General features: G+C 35.3%; 1 protein-coding gene across 6 annotated transcripts in view; it reads right to left on the bottom strand.

The window, feature by feature from the left end:
* The window catches only part of RAPGEF6 (Rap guanine nucleotide exchange factor 6), a 183,999-nt gene that overhangs the window by 111,212 nt on the left and 58,435 nt on the right, over positions 1–14,352 (bottom strand). For 5 of the 6 annotated variants that reach the window (XM_055301416.1, XM_055301418.1, XM_055301420.1 and 2 more), the window contains one exon: positions 6,039–6,182. The exons of the other annotated variant lie outside the window; for it this stretch is intronic. In XM_055301416.1, coding sequence (XP_055157391.1) covers positions 6,039–6,182 — 144 coding nt within the window. The remainder of the gene's footprint in view (positions 1–6,038; positions 6,183–14,352) is intronic. 6 annotated transcript variants of the gene reach the window in all.

Genomic DNA, 14,352 nt, shown 5'->3' with positions numbered 1-14,352 from the left:
GGCTTGTGTCTCTGCCTCTCTATCTCTCATGAACAAATAAATAAAATCTTTAAAAGAAAAAAAAAAGAGGAAGAGAGTAAAAGAGGGCATGGGCATAGGAGAGAGGGAGGAGAAGGCTCCCTGCAGAGCAGGGAACCCGATGTGGGGGCTCATTCCCAGGACCACAAGATCATGACCTGAAACAAAGGCAGACACCCAACCACCTGAGCCCCCCATGCACCTCATTCCCAGAAATTTAAAAGGATAAGATAATACTACATATAAATATAAACTCTATTTTCTTCCTCTATCCTGGGGACTACTTTGTGATCCACGTCTTAAGACATATGGACTAACCTACTGGCCTTGCTAGCTACTAACAGAAAAAAGACCTCCAAATCAGTAATTCCAAAACCAGTCATCAGTTTTGGCTAGACAGCCCTGTCATCATTTAACTGGATTCTAGCCACTTGTTGTGTACAGTAAAGCAACTTCAATTACTTTCATATGCATTTAATAACCACTTTATCTTTTAAGGTTGGACAATGAAAATGCCTTGAAGTGAGCTACTGTGAATAAACACTACAAAAAAAAAAAACTGGGTGGGGGTAGGAGCAATAGTAGGCTGAACGCTGGCTGTCCTAACTTCAAGCCAGATTGATTTTCTTTTTCCCTTTGTTGTAATTCTTTAGCTTGTTTTTCAATGTATTAATATACTTAAACATTTTGGTAAACACATTTTACATTAATGTATGAAACAGATAAATAGGAAAGCTATTTTATATGCAACAATAAAGACCGAGTTTTTACAATAGGAATAGAAGCTGCTGACATAATGAATGGTTTTCACAGCCCCAAACACTAGGCAGAACCTTCTATATAAAATCTCTCATTTAATCCTTTGACAAATTTATATGTTAATTATCAAAAGAGAAGTAGGAAGGTTACACAATGTGCCCAAAGTAACACAGGAATCTAAACAATCTGATAGAAAAAAAGACACTCTTACTTTCCTTGATAGGCAATAAGCTTGGAAGGTAAAATGATGATGGTTCCCATTTTCAAGGCAGGTTATATCCTGATGGGAGAAGTGGACATCTGAAGAAACCATTAGAATGCAGTCTAATGCATGGTCACAAGCATATATATGGAATACTGTGGGAATGCAGAGTTGTGTACCTTACCCCTTCCCAGGAGAAAATCATGGAGTTCTCCCATGCAAGAACATGGAACTGAGTCTTGTAGATGATTAGGATTTTGTAAAGACGACTAAGAATAAAAGATCATTATAAGTAACAGGAACAGTAGATGTAAGAGATGTATAAACAAACAGGTTTCTCACCCCTCAACACACACACACACACACACACACACACAGTAATCACCTTGCAATATAGTTTGTATATCAAATCATGTTGTACACCTTAAACTTACAGTGTTATATGCAAATTTTATCTCAATAAAGCTGAAAATAAATAAAAACATGGTTCCATTAAGGGTCAGCAAATTTGTTCAGCTTGACTAAAAAGCAGAGAATACATAGGAACAGAGAAAAACATAAAGTTGAAGAGGAGGACAAAGTTCAGATCTGTGCTGTCCAATATGGTAACTAGTAGCCACATGTGGTTACTTACATGTCAATTATTTGCAATTAAAATTTTAAATTAAAATTCTCAGTCATACTAGCTACATCTTAAGTCCTCAATAGCCACTTGGGGCTAGTTACTATCACCAATTTGGAAACCGATATAAATTATTTCTATCACTGTGGGAAGTTTTTTTTTTTTTTTAAGTTTTTATTTATTGATTTTAGAGAGAGTGAGTGCAAGCAGGGGGAGGCACAGAGGGAGAGGGGGAGAACCCCAAGTAGACTCCCTACTGAGCACAGAACCCAATGTGCCTCTCTATCTCAGGACCCTGAGATCATGACCTGAATGGAAATTAAGAGTTGGATGCTTAACCCACTGAGACACCCAGGCACCCTAATGCTAATACAACAGTTCTAAAAAGAATGGCAGTGAACACTAAGGCAATGACACAGGGAAACTGAAAGGAGAGGAGTGTATAAATCTTGAAACATTTGAGAGAAAGCATCTACAGATATTATTGACTTATTAAACTGTAAGTGTGTATAACATGTTTCATGTTCTTCAGCAACCCCCCCATAAGAGAGGCAGACCTAATATTACCATCTTCGTTTTTTGAGGTACAGCAACCAAACCATGGAGGGTTTAGATGAAATGCCCCAATTATACAGTACGTAAGGAAGAATTCAAGACAGATGGCTCATATAAATGCTAAACTATTTTCAGTTGGCATAATTACCCATTTTGCTCACTGAATATTACTCCAATTACCTTTTTGCTATTTATAAATATGAAATACACCTTCCTCAAATATCTAAAATATTCTTACTGAGAATATTCAAAAGCATTTAAATCTGTTGAAAACTATGAGAGCAATACCCGATGGAGTTTCAAAAACGTTACTGTTATAGACATGCTCTTTTTAACATTAAGGAAAAAAAACATTCACTTTCACATTAAAATTATGGCTCTCATCTTTATATAAAGCAATGTATGACAAAACTATGAAAATAACTCATAAAAATAAACCATCTTTTTCAATCCTTCTAAGCATTCAATTAGAGAATAAAATATGCAAATTTTGTCTTCCTAAAACTTTGATGTACAGATTGTGTACTAGTAATAATTGTGACAAAGACAACAGTAACAAAAAATTCTGTACATCTTTAAGAATTTCTGATCTTCAGCATTTTAGCAAGGAAAAGTTGAGGATGGTGAGGAAATGAAAAAAGAAACTATCAAATCTGCATTGCTGTCTAGAAGAAAAAAATGATTTTTGATCTTTCTCTCTAAATTGCTGACAGTAAAACAAAAGAATTCAAAGACTCTAGGGTAGCCATAAAACCAATTTTCTACTGGATGTTTTAACAAATACTAATTAAGATTTTTGCTACACAGTATCCTTTATATAGCAAACTCCCAATATGTAGGTATTTGGTCAGACATACAGGTTTTTACCTACTGCTAACATTAATGAAAAGTAAATGAAAACCTCTTAAAATGCTTTCCAAATTACCGGAAATACATCCATGTTAGAAAAAAAAAGCAAGCAGAAACTATTATTTCAAGAAATAGCGAATTTATGTAACAACAAAAATCCTTTTTCAACCCAGTCTTATAGTTAAATAACTACCCTGAATCAGCTTGAGCTCTCCCCTCTACCAAATTCCTGACAGTACTTAGTAGGTTAAGTACTTAAAACTAGCTATGCAAGACTTTAAATTCAACAATGCCACACTTCACTTACAATCATCAAGCAGTGTGCCTGTTGCACTTTCTGGCCTACACAAGAAACCAGCATATCCTTAAGAGGATAACTTTCAGTACACATGGGAATTAGAAGTAAATGACTCAGGAACATAAACCACAGTTATGTACAGAAAATTCAGAATTTGCCTAGGCTTCATGAGATGACACCAAAAAAATCTAAGAACACACCAGACCTGAGACTGGAGTAAATGATCAAAATACACACACAGACTATGCACTCTAGCTCGGATAAGGAAAACCAAACAATACAATTAAAAATACTTAATAATTCTACTTCCCAGAATTTTTCTAAAGAAACCAATATCTGTCCATCTGTAACCACAAAGATAATTAGCATGTTAGTTTAAAGAAATAAAAACTAAAAAAAATCTAAATCATCAAATACTGGGGAGTAAATAAATTATGGCAATTATTAAAATGGAGTACCATGACACTCTCAAGAGTAATGTAAAAAAAAATTTTTTTTAAGAGTTTATTTATTTATTTATTCATGAGAGACACAGAAACAGAGGCAGAGACATAGGCAGAGGGAGAAACAGGCTCCATGCAGGGAGCCCAATGTGGGACTCCATCCCGGGACTCCAGGATCACGCCCTGAGCCATAGGCAGACGCTTAACTGCTGAGCCACCCAGGCATCCCTCTCAAAATTTTTTAATAGCATTCAAACGTGCTCATATTACACAACTAAGTTTTATAATGTTATCATATATTTAAGTCTTAAAAAGCTAGCCAAAAAGCTTACATTTGTATCTCTATGTGAAAAAACCTTTACCAAGCATATATAAAATGTCATCAATGGGGATCCCTGGGTGGTGCAGCGGTTTAGCGCCTGCCTTTGGCCCAGGGCGTGATCCTGGAGACCCGGGATCGAATCCCACGTCGGGCTCCCGGTGCATGGAGCCTGCTTCTCCCTCTGCCTGTGTCTCTGCCTCTCTCTCTCTCTGTGTGACTATCATAAATAAATAAAAATTAAAAAAAAAATGTCATCAATGGTTACATAACTGGACAGAATGACTAGTCAGTTAACTTTTAATCTTTCCAAAACAGACACATATTACTTGTATAATACTGTAAACTTGTTAGTTTAAATCAATTTATTATAGGGAATTTATTATATAAAAAGAAATTATTTCATAATAGGAACAGAAAATGAAGTTTATGTGCCTCTTTTTATGTGGCAAAAAAAAAAATTAGGAGACTATTTCATGTTATTCTTTGTTGTTAGAAACAGAATGTATGGAACCAATGACATAAGGCAAATGTAACTAAATCCTTAGAGTTGCCTTAAATTTAGCACTTATTCACTATACACAACTTCCTACATAATCCTCCTTACTCCTTGACATGGAAGGAGAAATTTGTTTTGACAACCAAATGAATTAAATATACCTTTGGGAATTTTGTTGCAATTAATCTTTAAACTGTTTTTATATTTTGGGGGGATCAAGACTTCTTTGAAAATTGATAAAATACTCCTGGACTTATTCTTATCTTTTTTTTTCCTGTTAAGATCTGAATATAGAAAGGTGTTGAACTACAACTGGAATGTTAATGAGTGCAAATTTCAGCAAGTCTGCCATGTTCCCAGTGAAACTCTGATCTGAAAGAATTATACAAAACCATACTTCCTAAGCGTAAGGGACTTCCCATGGAAAGAGATAAAGTTCAGAAAGTACACAGTTGTGCTATAAAGGCTGTTTTCTATTTTAATATATGCTTTGAAAACACAAGGGCATTAGAAGAAGAAGAGAATGTAAGGTCCAAGTTATATACTCAAAGATCCTGGGCAATAGCCTGCAAGGTATAATAGGATGTAAGATGTTCACAGATTACATCAGCTGAGAGCACTGTTCCTGTTTAAGAGCTCAAATCTAATGATTTTTATTTTTTTATTTATTTGAGAGAGAGAGGGAGAGAAATAGAAAGCAGGAGCAGGGGAGAAAGCTAAGGGGGAGAGGGAGAAGCAGACTCCCCTCCCCGCTAAGAAGGGAGCCCAAGAGGCTCAATCCCATGACTCTGAGATCATGACCTGAGACGAAGGCAGATGCTTATTAATCCACTGAACCACCCAGGAACCCCTAGCCTTTCTTCTCGATTCAAGTTTTTTAGTTTAAAGTGAAGTTCACTATAATTACAAAACTGAAGACTTCTGGAGAAACAGCTGATGTTTCTTCTAGTGTTACAAAACCTAAAGCTAATTATTTCATCTGCTTCTCCTTCTTCAATAGTTGCATGTAAAAACATATCACTAACACTTGCTTGTTTCTGCACTAACATAAGAGTATTTGTTTTTCTCCCACACAAGGAAAAAATTGATGCATTTCTTTTGTATCCCTTAGAGCATATCAGGAAAAAAAATCTCCCAATAAGTCTATTGCCTGAGTTCTCAGAACTCTTACCTATATTTCATTCAGACAATAAAAAGGCAAGAAAATCCACAAATAAGGTCTAAAAAGATCTGGAAAGAATGTTTTTTTACATTATTTAAAACAAAGCCAAAGCCAAAACAAAACTCCGACTGGAAAAGCATTTCTACCAATCTCAACTGAGCACAAGTATTTTAAAAAATTATATATATTTACCTGCTCTAAAATTTTATATGTTAAGCCGTAAGTATTGATATTACTAAAAATACGTGTAAATTAAAGATACTATAAATAAAAATTAAAGAAGATCCATGAAATGTCCCTAAATATACTCACAGAAAGATAGCTGTTAATGTCCACATCATCAGTAATAGTTTGGCGTTCTCCTTTATAATTAATTTTCCGAAACCTTCGCCGAGACTGTCTGGCAGGAATTTCTCTTTGTAGAATACTATCTTCATTATCTTTGGAATTCTCTACCTGAAACACATGTTCACATTCCTGATTCAATATCCAGTTTTTCCATATTACTGACAGTCTATGGAGTCTTAACAAGTTCAAAGGAGAATTCATTTACTTCTTGTAAGTAACTGCATCAAGAAAATAGTCTGTATAGGGCATCACTAATGAGTTCAAGATTAAAGGTGACATTATTATAAAGAGCTAGAGACCACAGTTTCCTTCCAGGAAATAGTCTGTCTTGCTCACATAAACATATACCCTCTAAGTAAAGTCACTTACCAGAAATGAAGGCTGTTAACTACACCTACACATGCAATAATTATGACTTCTGAGTTAAGTCCAATTATAAGCTGATCATACATGTATGATACTCATGGCTATGATTTCAGTGAAATGCTCAAAAGCAAAACAAAAATGTTTTAGGCATTATTCTATGGTGTCCATCTTAATGTAGGACAACAGAGTAAGAATGGCATTTTTTTTTTTTTAAAGATTCTGTTTTTAAGTAATCTCTACATCCAATGTGGGGTTTGAACTCAACCCTGAGATCAAGGGTTGCATGCTCCACTGACTGAGCCAGCCAAGTGCGAGGTGCCAGCCAAGGCTAGCATCTTTTAAAAAAGAAGTGAAATCTAACATATACTAAGGACTAAAATGGGCCAGCATGCATAAACATTATATTATTTAGTTCACACAGCAGTCCTGCAAGCAAGTATTATTATCTGTAGCTTATGGATGAGCAAAAGCAAAATCCCAAAAGATTACTTTCCAGTATCACTTTGTGATATTTATTATTAAAGGTGAGTTGGAATACAAGTCTGTCTCCAATATTCATGGCACTGATACAAGACCATGTTTCCTGTCTCATCACAGACGAAACCATAATTTTAAAAATTATTTTTAAAAAGGCACGTTGACGTTCTAAAGTAATTCATATAATTAATATCACATCACATAAACAGTATTGTTTCTCCCCCAAGTTTTCCTTCAAATGTCCTATCCTTTGCTAATATCAAGAATTTCCAGTTACTCAAGTATGAAATTTCATGAATATTCCTAATTCCCCTGCTTGTTTTCCAAATCTTATCTTCAATCACTTCTCAGAACTTGTCAATCCTTTTTTAATAAATTCCTCTCACATTGCCCTTTCTTTCATTCCCATTCCCATCATTCCTTATTCAAGTCTTAATCACTTCAGTCCTAATTATACAAAAAGGTGATCCTGTTGCTTCAGACACATTCCTCTCCAATTCTATCCTATAATGGTTAAATAAATCAGCTAGAAAAATCATCACTGTATCATGTTTCTTGTTCAAAAATGTTACGATGGACCTCTAATAGTTACTGAATGAATTTTAAACTATTATATGTGATATTCAAAGCCACTTATGACCCATTCCTCCCATTTTAAATTATTGTATCTTACAAAGGTAAGCCTGGAAAAACTGCCCCCTTATCCTTTTCTCCCCCACACATACACAGAAATACCTGTTACATAAAACCTCTAATGAGATGCGTAAAATTTCCTGATGATTTATCAGAAAGAGTTGATGTCTGTCTGTTTCAGGTATGAGTGGTACAAGAGTTCAAGAGTAAGAAGTAGCCAAGTCAATATGACTATTCATAGGTCCCTATAATATAGTAACTTATATTGTACTAAATAACTTTAATTTGTGTTATCCTACCCATTCTATCTTTACTTGCTGATATACTACCAGTCATTTAAGACACATCTCAATTACCATCTCTCTTCTATAACCACAGAAGACATTCCTCTCCTCAGACCATGACTACTTTATTTTGTGTACACAACCCAAACTTCTCATAAATAGGACATACTCTCCATTGCCTTCAGGCCTTTGTATATGCTGCTGCTGCTACTACCACAAACCCCATTCCTCCTTTGCCGTATCATGGCATCCTTTCCATACTTCATGACCCTCCCTCCTCTGCCCCAGGAAGCTACTACCCCCTCTATAACACTAGGCATGTCACCCATAATTACCACATATAAGTCCATCTCACTAACAAGTTCCCTAAGACAGGAACTGCATTATGCATTAGTCTTTGTTCATTTAACATTCAAAAAGTTTGCCAAAATGGACAATACATTAGATTCTGTTTTTCTCTTCATATATGGTAGGTCCTTGGAAACACATATAAGGTAATCAAAAAATATAAGGGTAGGCAGAATAAGTTACCATTATTCTTCTGAAAGGTAAAATCAGGAGAGACAGGAGAACAATTTTCACCTCAACAATTACAGAATTTTGAATAGGTAGCAATATATGCTACCTCCTTGAGATTTAATTTGCTCTTCTAAAAAATGATGGGAGAACCACAGTATTCACTAAATCACTACACCAGAGCCTGTACCAGAAACTGCAAGTTATAGTACTTAAGGCTCACAACATCCCTATAACACAGCTGCTCTTTCTGTTTCAACAGATGGTACAGAGTCTCATAAAACTTCAGTAATTCATACAAGTGGGTAAGGACTCAATACCCAAGTATGATTACTAAAGTTCATCTCCTTCACACTGCCCTATCCCAAGGGATGAATTCGATTATCCACTTTAGGTGAAATTTCAGTATTATATAATCCAGAATTCTAATACCTATCATTTATTGAGCAAAAGTAGAGATAAACAATAAAGGCTTTCCAAAATACAAATAGTAAATTAAGTTGAGGAAAGGAGTTTCTAGGTCTCAAAATTTTAAGAAAAGTACCAAATGAAAACAAAAACCAAATAATGTATGAAGGATTAAGTATTCTTAACAAACCTCCTGTCAAATACTACTGCAATGTGAGATTGAACAAAACTGCAAATGCATGCCTTATATCATGAAAGTAAGAAATCAAAAGGCCAAGACTGAAGTGAAAGCAAAAATACAAGGAGACAGGCTACCAACAAAGCTCTTGACCTACCAAAAGAAAGATTTCCCAACTCTAGAGACTAGACCCTCCACTTTGTTGGTTGTAGAGAGTGAGAAGTACAAGAACCAAGAATCCATCAAAGACGGGGAATCCAATAGTAGACTTATTCATAAAGCTTAACCCAACTAGTTGAATCCTTATTGCGAGAATATAAGCCTACCCTGCAGGAGACAGGAAGAAAACTTGCTTGGCACTGAGAGAAGAGTAAGGTAAAAAGCAACTAATGAAACAGAAAAAAAAAACATTTTCCCTAAGAACTTAAAACATAAGCTATCCCTCATGCAGGTCAGTAGTTTGAATTAGTAATACTACCTTATGCAAATTTAAGTAAATTTACTTAGGTAAATTTAAGACATTCAGGACTGATAATGTATATATACAATGGGCAAAAACAAATCTAAAAACCTCTCTGCAAGAATATAAATTTAAACCAACCTCAAAGAATTCCCACACCTAATGTACAAGACCTAGGACTTCCTGTATAAACATACCTTTCCCCAAAAAAGAACCAAGGAAAAAACCCCTAACTGTAACAAAAACCAAACATGTGAACAAATGATAGACGTGATGAGCAATAATGGACAGAAGAACAGACTCACACTTGCAAATACTTCAATGTATCAGAGAAGGACAAACATTGTATGTTCTCATTCATTTGGGGAATATAAATAATAGTGAAAGGGAATAGAAGGGAAGGGAGAAGAAATGTGTGGGAAATATCAGAAGGGGAGACAGAACATAAAGACTCCTGACTCTGGGAAATGAACTAGGGTGGTGGAAGGGGAGGAGGGCGGGGGGTGGGGATGAATGGGTGACGGGCACTGAGGGGGGCAATTGATGGGATGAGCACTGGGTGTTATTCTGTATGTTGGAAAATTGAACACCAATAAAAAATAAATTCATTATTAAAAAAAAAAAAAAGAAAAAAGAAACTATGGGCAGCCTGGGTGGCTCAGGGGTTTAGCGCCGCCTTCAGCCTAGGGCGTGATCCTGAAGACCGCGGATCGAGTCCCACGTCCGGCTCTCTGCATGGAGCCTGCTTCTCCCTCTGCCTGTGTCTCTGCCCCTCTCTCTCTCTCATGAATAAATAAATAAAATCTTAAAAAAAGAAGAAAATATTATAAAATTATAATAAAAAACTGTCAAAGAGAAACTTGAAAATAAGCCAGAGATTATAAATAGCAACTCAGTAGGTAAGGATCGATCATGCCAAAAAAACCCACAATAAATCCCAGTGCCCTTCCTCCCCAATGCCAGGCTGGCTACCAAGCACTGTGTAATAAGCAAAAGCAGTCTACATTTGCCAGAGGGACAAGAACATAGGGAGATACCCTGTACAAAATATAAGAGCACAAGCAAGACCTAAAAATGGGGGTGAAACAAGATCATTCAGAAAGACCTTCCAACAAACCAATCCCAATCCTAAGGACAAAGTAAAACTAGAATTTGAAGCACTGGTGAGCTAAAGGTAACCATAACACAATAATGCAAACCTAGCTCAACTCTAGCAGAAGAAGAGGTGTGTTCAGCTCCAGACCTAAACACGATCTATCCTCATTCTCTACTGCCCCATACACACATTACGTAACATTAAATCCAAAATAATGACTCACATAAAAATAGAAAAAGTTAAAAAACAAACAGCAAAAACAAAAAGCCAATCCACTGCCAAAACACAAAGCAACCAATAGCACAATCCACCAAACTCACACATGATCCACACGCTGTAACTATGAGAATTTAAAACAACTATGATCAATACAGTAAAGGTGGCAGAAAGGTAGAAAAGGTGGACAATATGAACAGATGAAAAATTTCAGCAGACATAAGGAGAATATGAGGGAGTAAAAAGAATCTTAGAAACAAAAATCATGGTATCAAAGATGAAAAATGCCTTTGATAAACTCATCAGTAAACTTGATTCAAGTGAATTAAGAATCAATGAACTTAAACATAGATCAGAAGAAATTACCCATACTGAAATAGAGGAAAAAGAAAGAAAGAAGAGAGCAAAAAAATTAAAGAAAAAAGGAATTAAAGGGCATAGAGAGATGTAACTAAAAAGAACTGGCAAGATAAAGCTAAAAAAATTATACAGTATGCAGCAGAAAGTCAAGATGAGATGAAAAAGAAGCATGTAAGATATAGACTGAAAAGATTTAACATATACTTAAAGATCAAGAACAAGATGACAGAAAAAGGAGGTAACATCCAAAGAGAAAATCAGACTTTTTGATTAAAACAAAAACCCAAAGCAGTCCAACAAATCCAAAAATACAACTACAAATTCACATTGTAAAGATAAAAAGAAGACTTTTAATGCTCCCACAAGGAAAACGTAGATCAGCTATGATGGAAGGGTTGTCCGTTCTTAATCTAACAGACTTCTTTAAAAAGAATAAATGTCAGAAAACAATGGGCTATACTGACTGTGCTAAGAAAAATGACTCTCCTCCTCAAATTGCATCATGGCAAAACAATCCTAAAAAATGATACAAAATAGGGGCACCAGGGTGCTCAGTGGTTGAGCTGCCCTTGGCTCAGGGTGTGATCCTGGGGCCCAGGATTGAGTCCCAGATAGGGTTCTCTGCAGGGAGCCTGCTTCTCCCTCTGCCTATGTCTCTGCCTCCCTCTGTGTCTGTCATGAATAAATAAATAAAACCTTAAAAAAGGAAATATAAAATATTGTTTCAGCCATAAAAAAGAAAAAAATACACTCAGCTGAGATGTTTATCAATAAATATTAAAGAAAATTTCAAACCTTGTATCTTAGATGTAACACAAGTGCTCCCATAAGTAAGGTCTCAGATGGAAGAAATTAAAAGTAAATAAATGGTAAATACATGATGATACCTGAGCACACAGTGATTGCATAAAACAGCACAACAAAATTAGTGAAGTAGAAGTAAATATACACATACATGTTATCGATACATACGTAACAGCTTTTAACATTATCAACATTACCACCAACATCCTGGTACTACATAATCTTCCTTCCTAATGATTTATGTATATATTACAATGATTAAAATTACATACCCTCACATATATGGAATATGTGTTTATATCTAATAATGTGCATACATACACACAAAAAAATTAACAAAAACTTTAATGTCATTACTACTAAAAAGACTACAAGCTCTTTCTGCCCTTAAGACTTATCCCATTAGAAATGCAGACAAAAATATTACGTATACCGTATAGATACAGAAAAAGCATTTGATAGTAACTCAAAACTCATCATGATTTTTGAAACTTTTTGCAAACTAGGAAAAGAAGAAAACTTTCTTAACTTGTTAAAGTTATCTGCATTAATCCTATAACCAACATTGAAAACTTTCTCCTGGCCTTTGGGAATGCGTAAGGAAAGCTCAACATTACCAAAATATTGTCTTTTAAACTCATCAGGAATGATAAATCCTGGTGGAATTATATCAACAATCTTACATATATTAAACTTACTTGTTTTTGTTTTTGATTAGAGATTATACTTTTCCCTTCTTTTTGAATTATTTTAAGTATATAAGAAACATTTACATAGCTCCACTAAATAGGTCTCCTTTCTTATGTTTCTTCTGGTTCTTGGCTTTTTAAAAACTTTCCATGCCTATTTTGCACAAAACCACCATCGTATCTCAAGCATTTTCCATTGGGATTTCATCAAATTTACAAGGTAACTGAAGGAAAATTAGTAAGTTTATGATGGTAACTCCTTGTTTAAGAACCTGGTTATTTTGGTTTTTGTTCAAATTTAATTTTCTGCTTTTGGGGAGTATTTAAAGTCTGCAAATTTGTTTATAATGAAGTATTTTATGTGGTTATTATAAACATATTCTTATACGATACATATATATATGATATCATATATATATATCTCACAGGTAAATTTCTTGATTTCCATAAAAAAATCTGCTAGGATTCTGATGAGGACTGCACTCATTTTTATAGGAATTTGGAAATAATATTCTTATCTTAAAGATATTCTCTCAATTTAGATCTAAAGATTTCAAAATCATTTATGGTTTTCTGTGTTGACACTTCCTCTAACTTTTGTCAGATTTATTCTGACATATACAGACCTTCTGATGTTCACAAATCGTATATTCACTAATTTTTAAATTATTTGTTGTTCCTAAATATAAATACAATTAATTTCTGTACATAAGTATCCAGTGACTTTGCTAAAAGGACTATTAATTCTAAAAGTTTATATGTATTTTTTAATTTCTTACATGCAAATCATTTCATCTGTTTAGTAGAGTATTATTATTATTTTTTAAAGGGATGGTGACTGATCAATTGATTCAGGGCACAGGAGCAGGGTGAGGGGGACAGGGAGAGGGAGAAGATTAGCAAGGAGCCTGACTCAGGACTCCATCCCAGGACCCTGGGATCAGCACATGAGCCATAGGCAGACAGTTAACTGACTGAGCATCCAGGCAACCCCGCTTCCTCTTTAAGTCTGCTTTACATGCCACTGACTTTTATATTTATCTTTATTGTTTCTTGGCTTCTAATTTCTGTAGGTATATAGTTTGCTGATCTCTAATTTCTTGATGTAATTCTTCACTGAATGTCAGTCTTTCTCTTAAAGCAGTAAAGTTTAAATTGTTCACCTAAGGCTCAAGAAGAATTTCATACATTTTGATATATCATCTTTATTCAGCTCAAGATATTTTCTCATTTTTAGAGTGACTGACAAGTGATTTACTCCTGAACTTCAAGTTCTATTTTGTCGTAGTTGTTTATGTAATTGGTTTCAAAGTTAATTCCACGATGGCCAAAACACAAACCAAAAATTAAATTTGGGATCCCTGGGTGGCTCAGCAGTTTAGCGCCTGCCTTTGGCCCAGGGCATGATCCTGGAGTCCCAGGATCAAGTCCCACATCGGGCTCCCTACATGGAGCCTGCTTCTCTCTCTGCCCTGTCTCTGCCTTTCTCTCTGTGTCTCTCATGAATAAATAAAATCTTTATTTTATTTTATTTTTTTAAATTTTTTATTTATTTATGATAGTCACAGAGAGAGAGAGAGGGAGGCAGAGACACAGGCAGAGGGAGAAGCAGGCTCCATGCACCGGGAGCCCGATGTGGGATTCGATCCCGGGTCTCCAGGATCGTGCCCTGGGCCAAAGGCAGGCGCCAAACCGCTGCGCCACGCAGGGATCCCAAATCTTTAAAAAAAGAAAAAAACTAAATTCTTTCTTGAGATTTATATTCCAGAGTACAGTCACATTTATTTATAA

Source organism: Nyctereutes procyonoides, unplaced genomic scaffold, assembly GCF_905146905.1.
Source record: "Nyctereutes procyonoides isolate TBG_1078 unplaced genomic scaffold, NYPRO_anot_genome, whole genome shotgun sequence".
In the NCBI taxonomy this organism is placed as follows: domain Eukaryota; kingdom Metazoa; phylum Chordata; class Mammalia; order Carnivora; family Canidae; genus Nyctereutes; species Nyctereutes procyonoides.
This window is presented reverse-complemented; position numbering and strand designations above follow the sequence as displayed.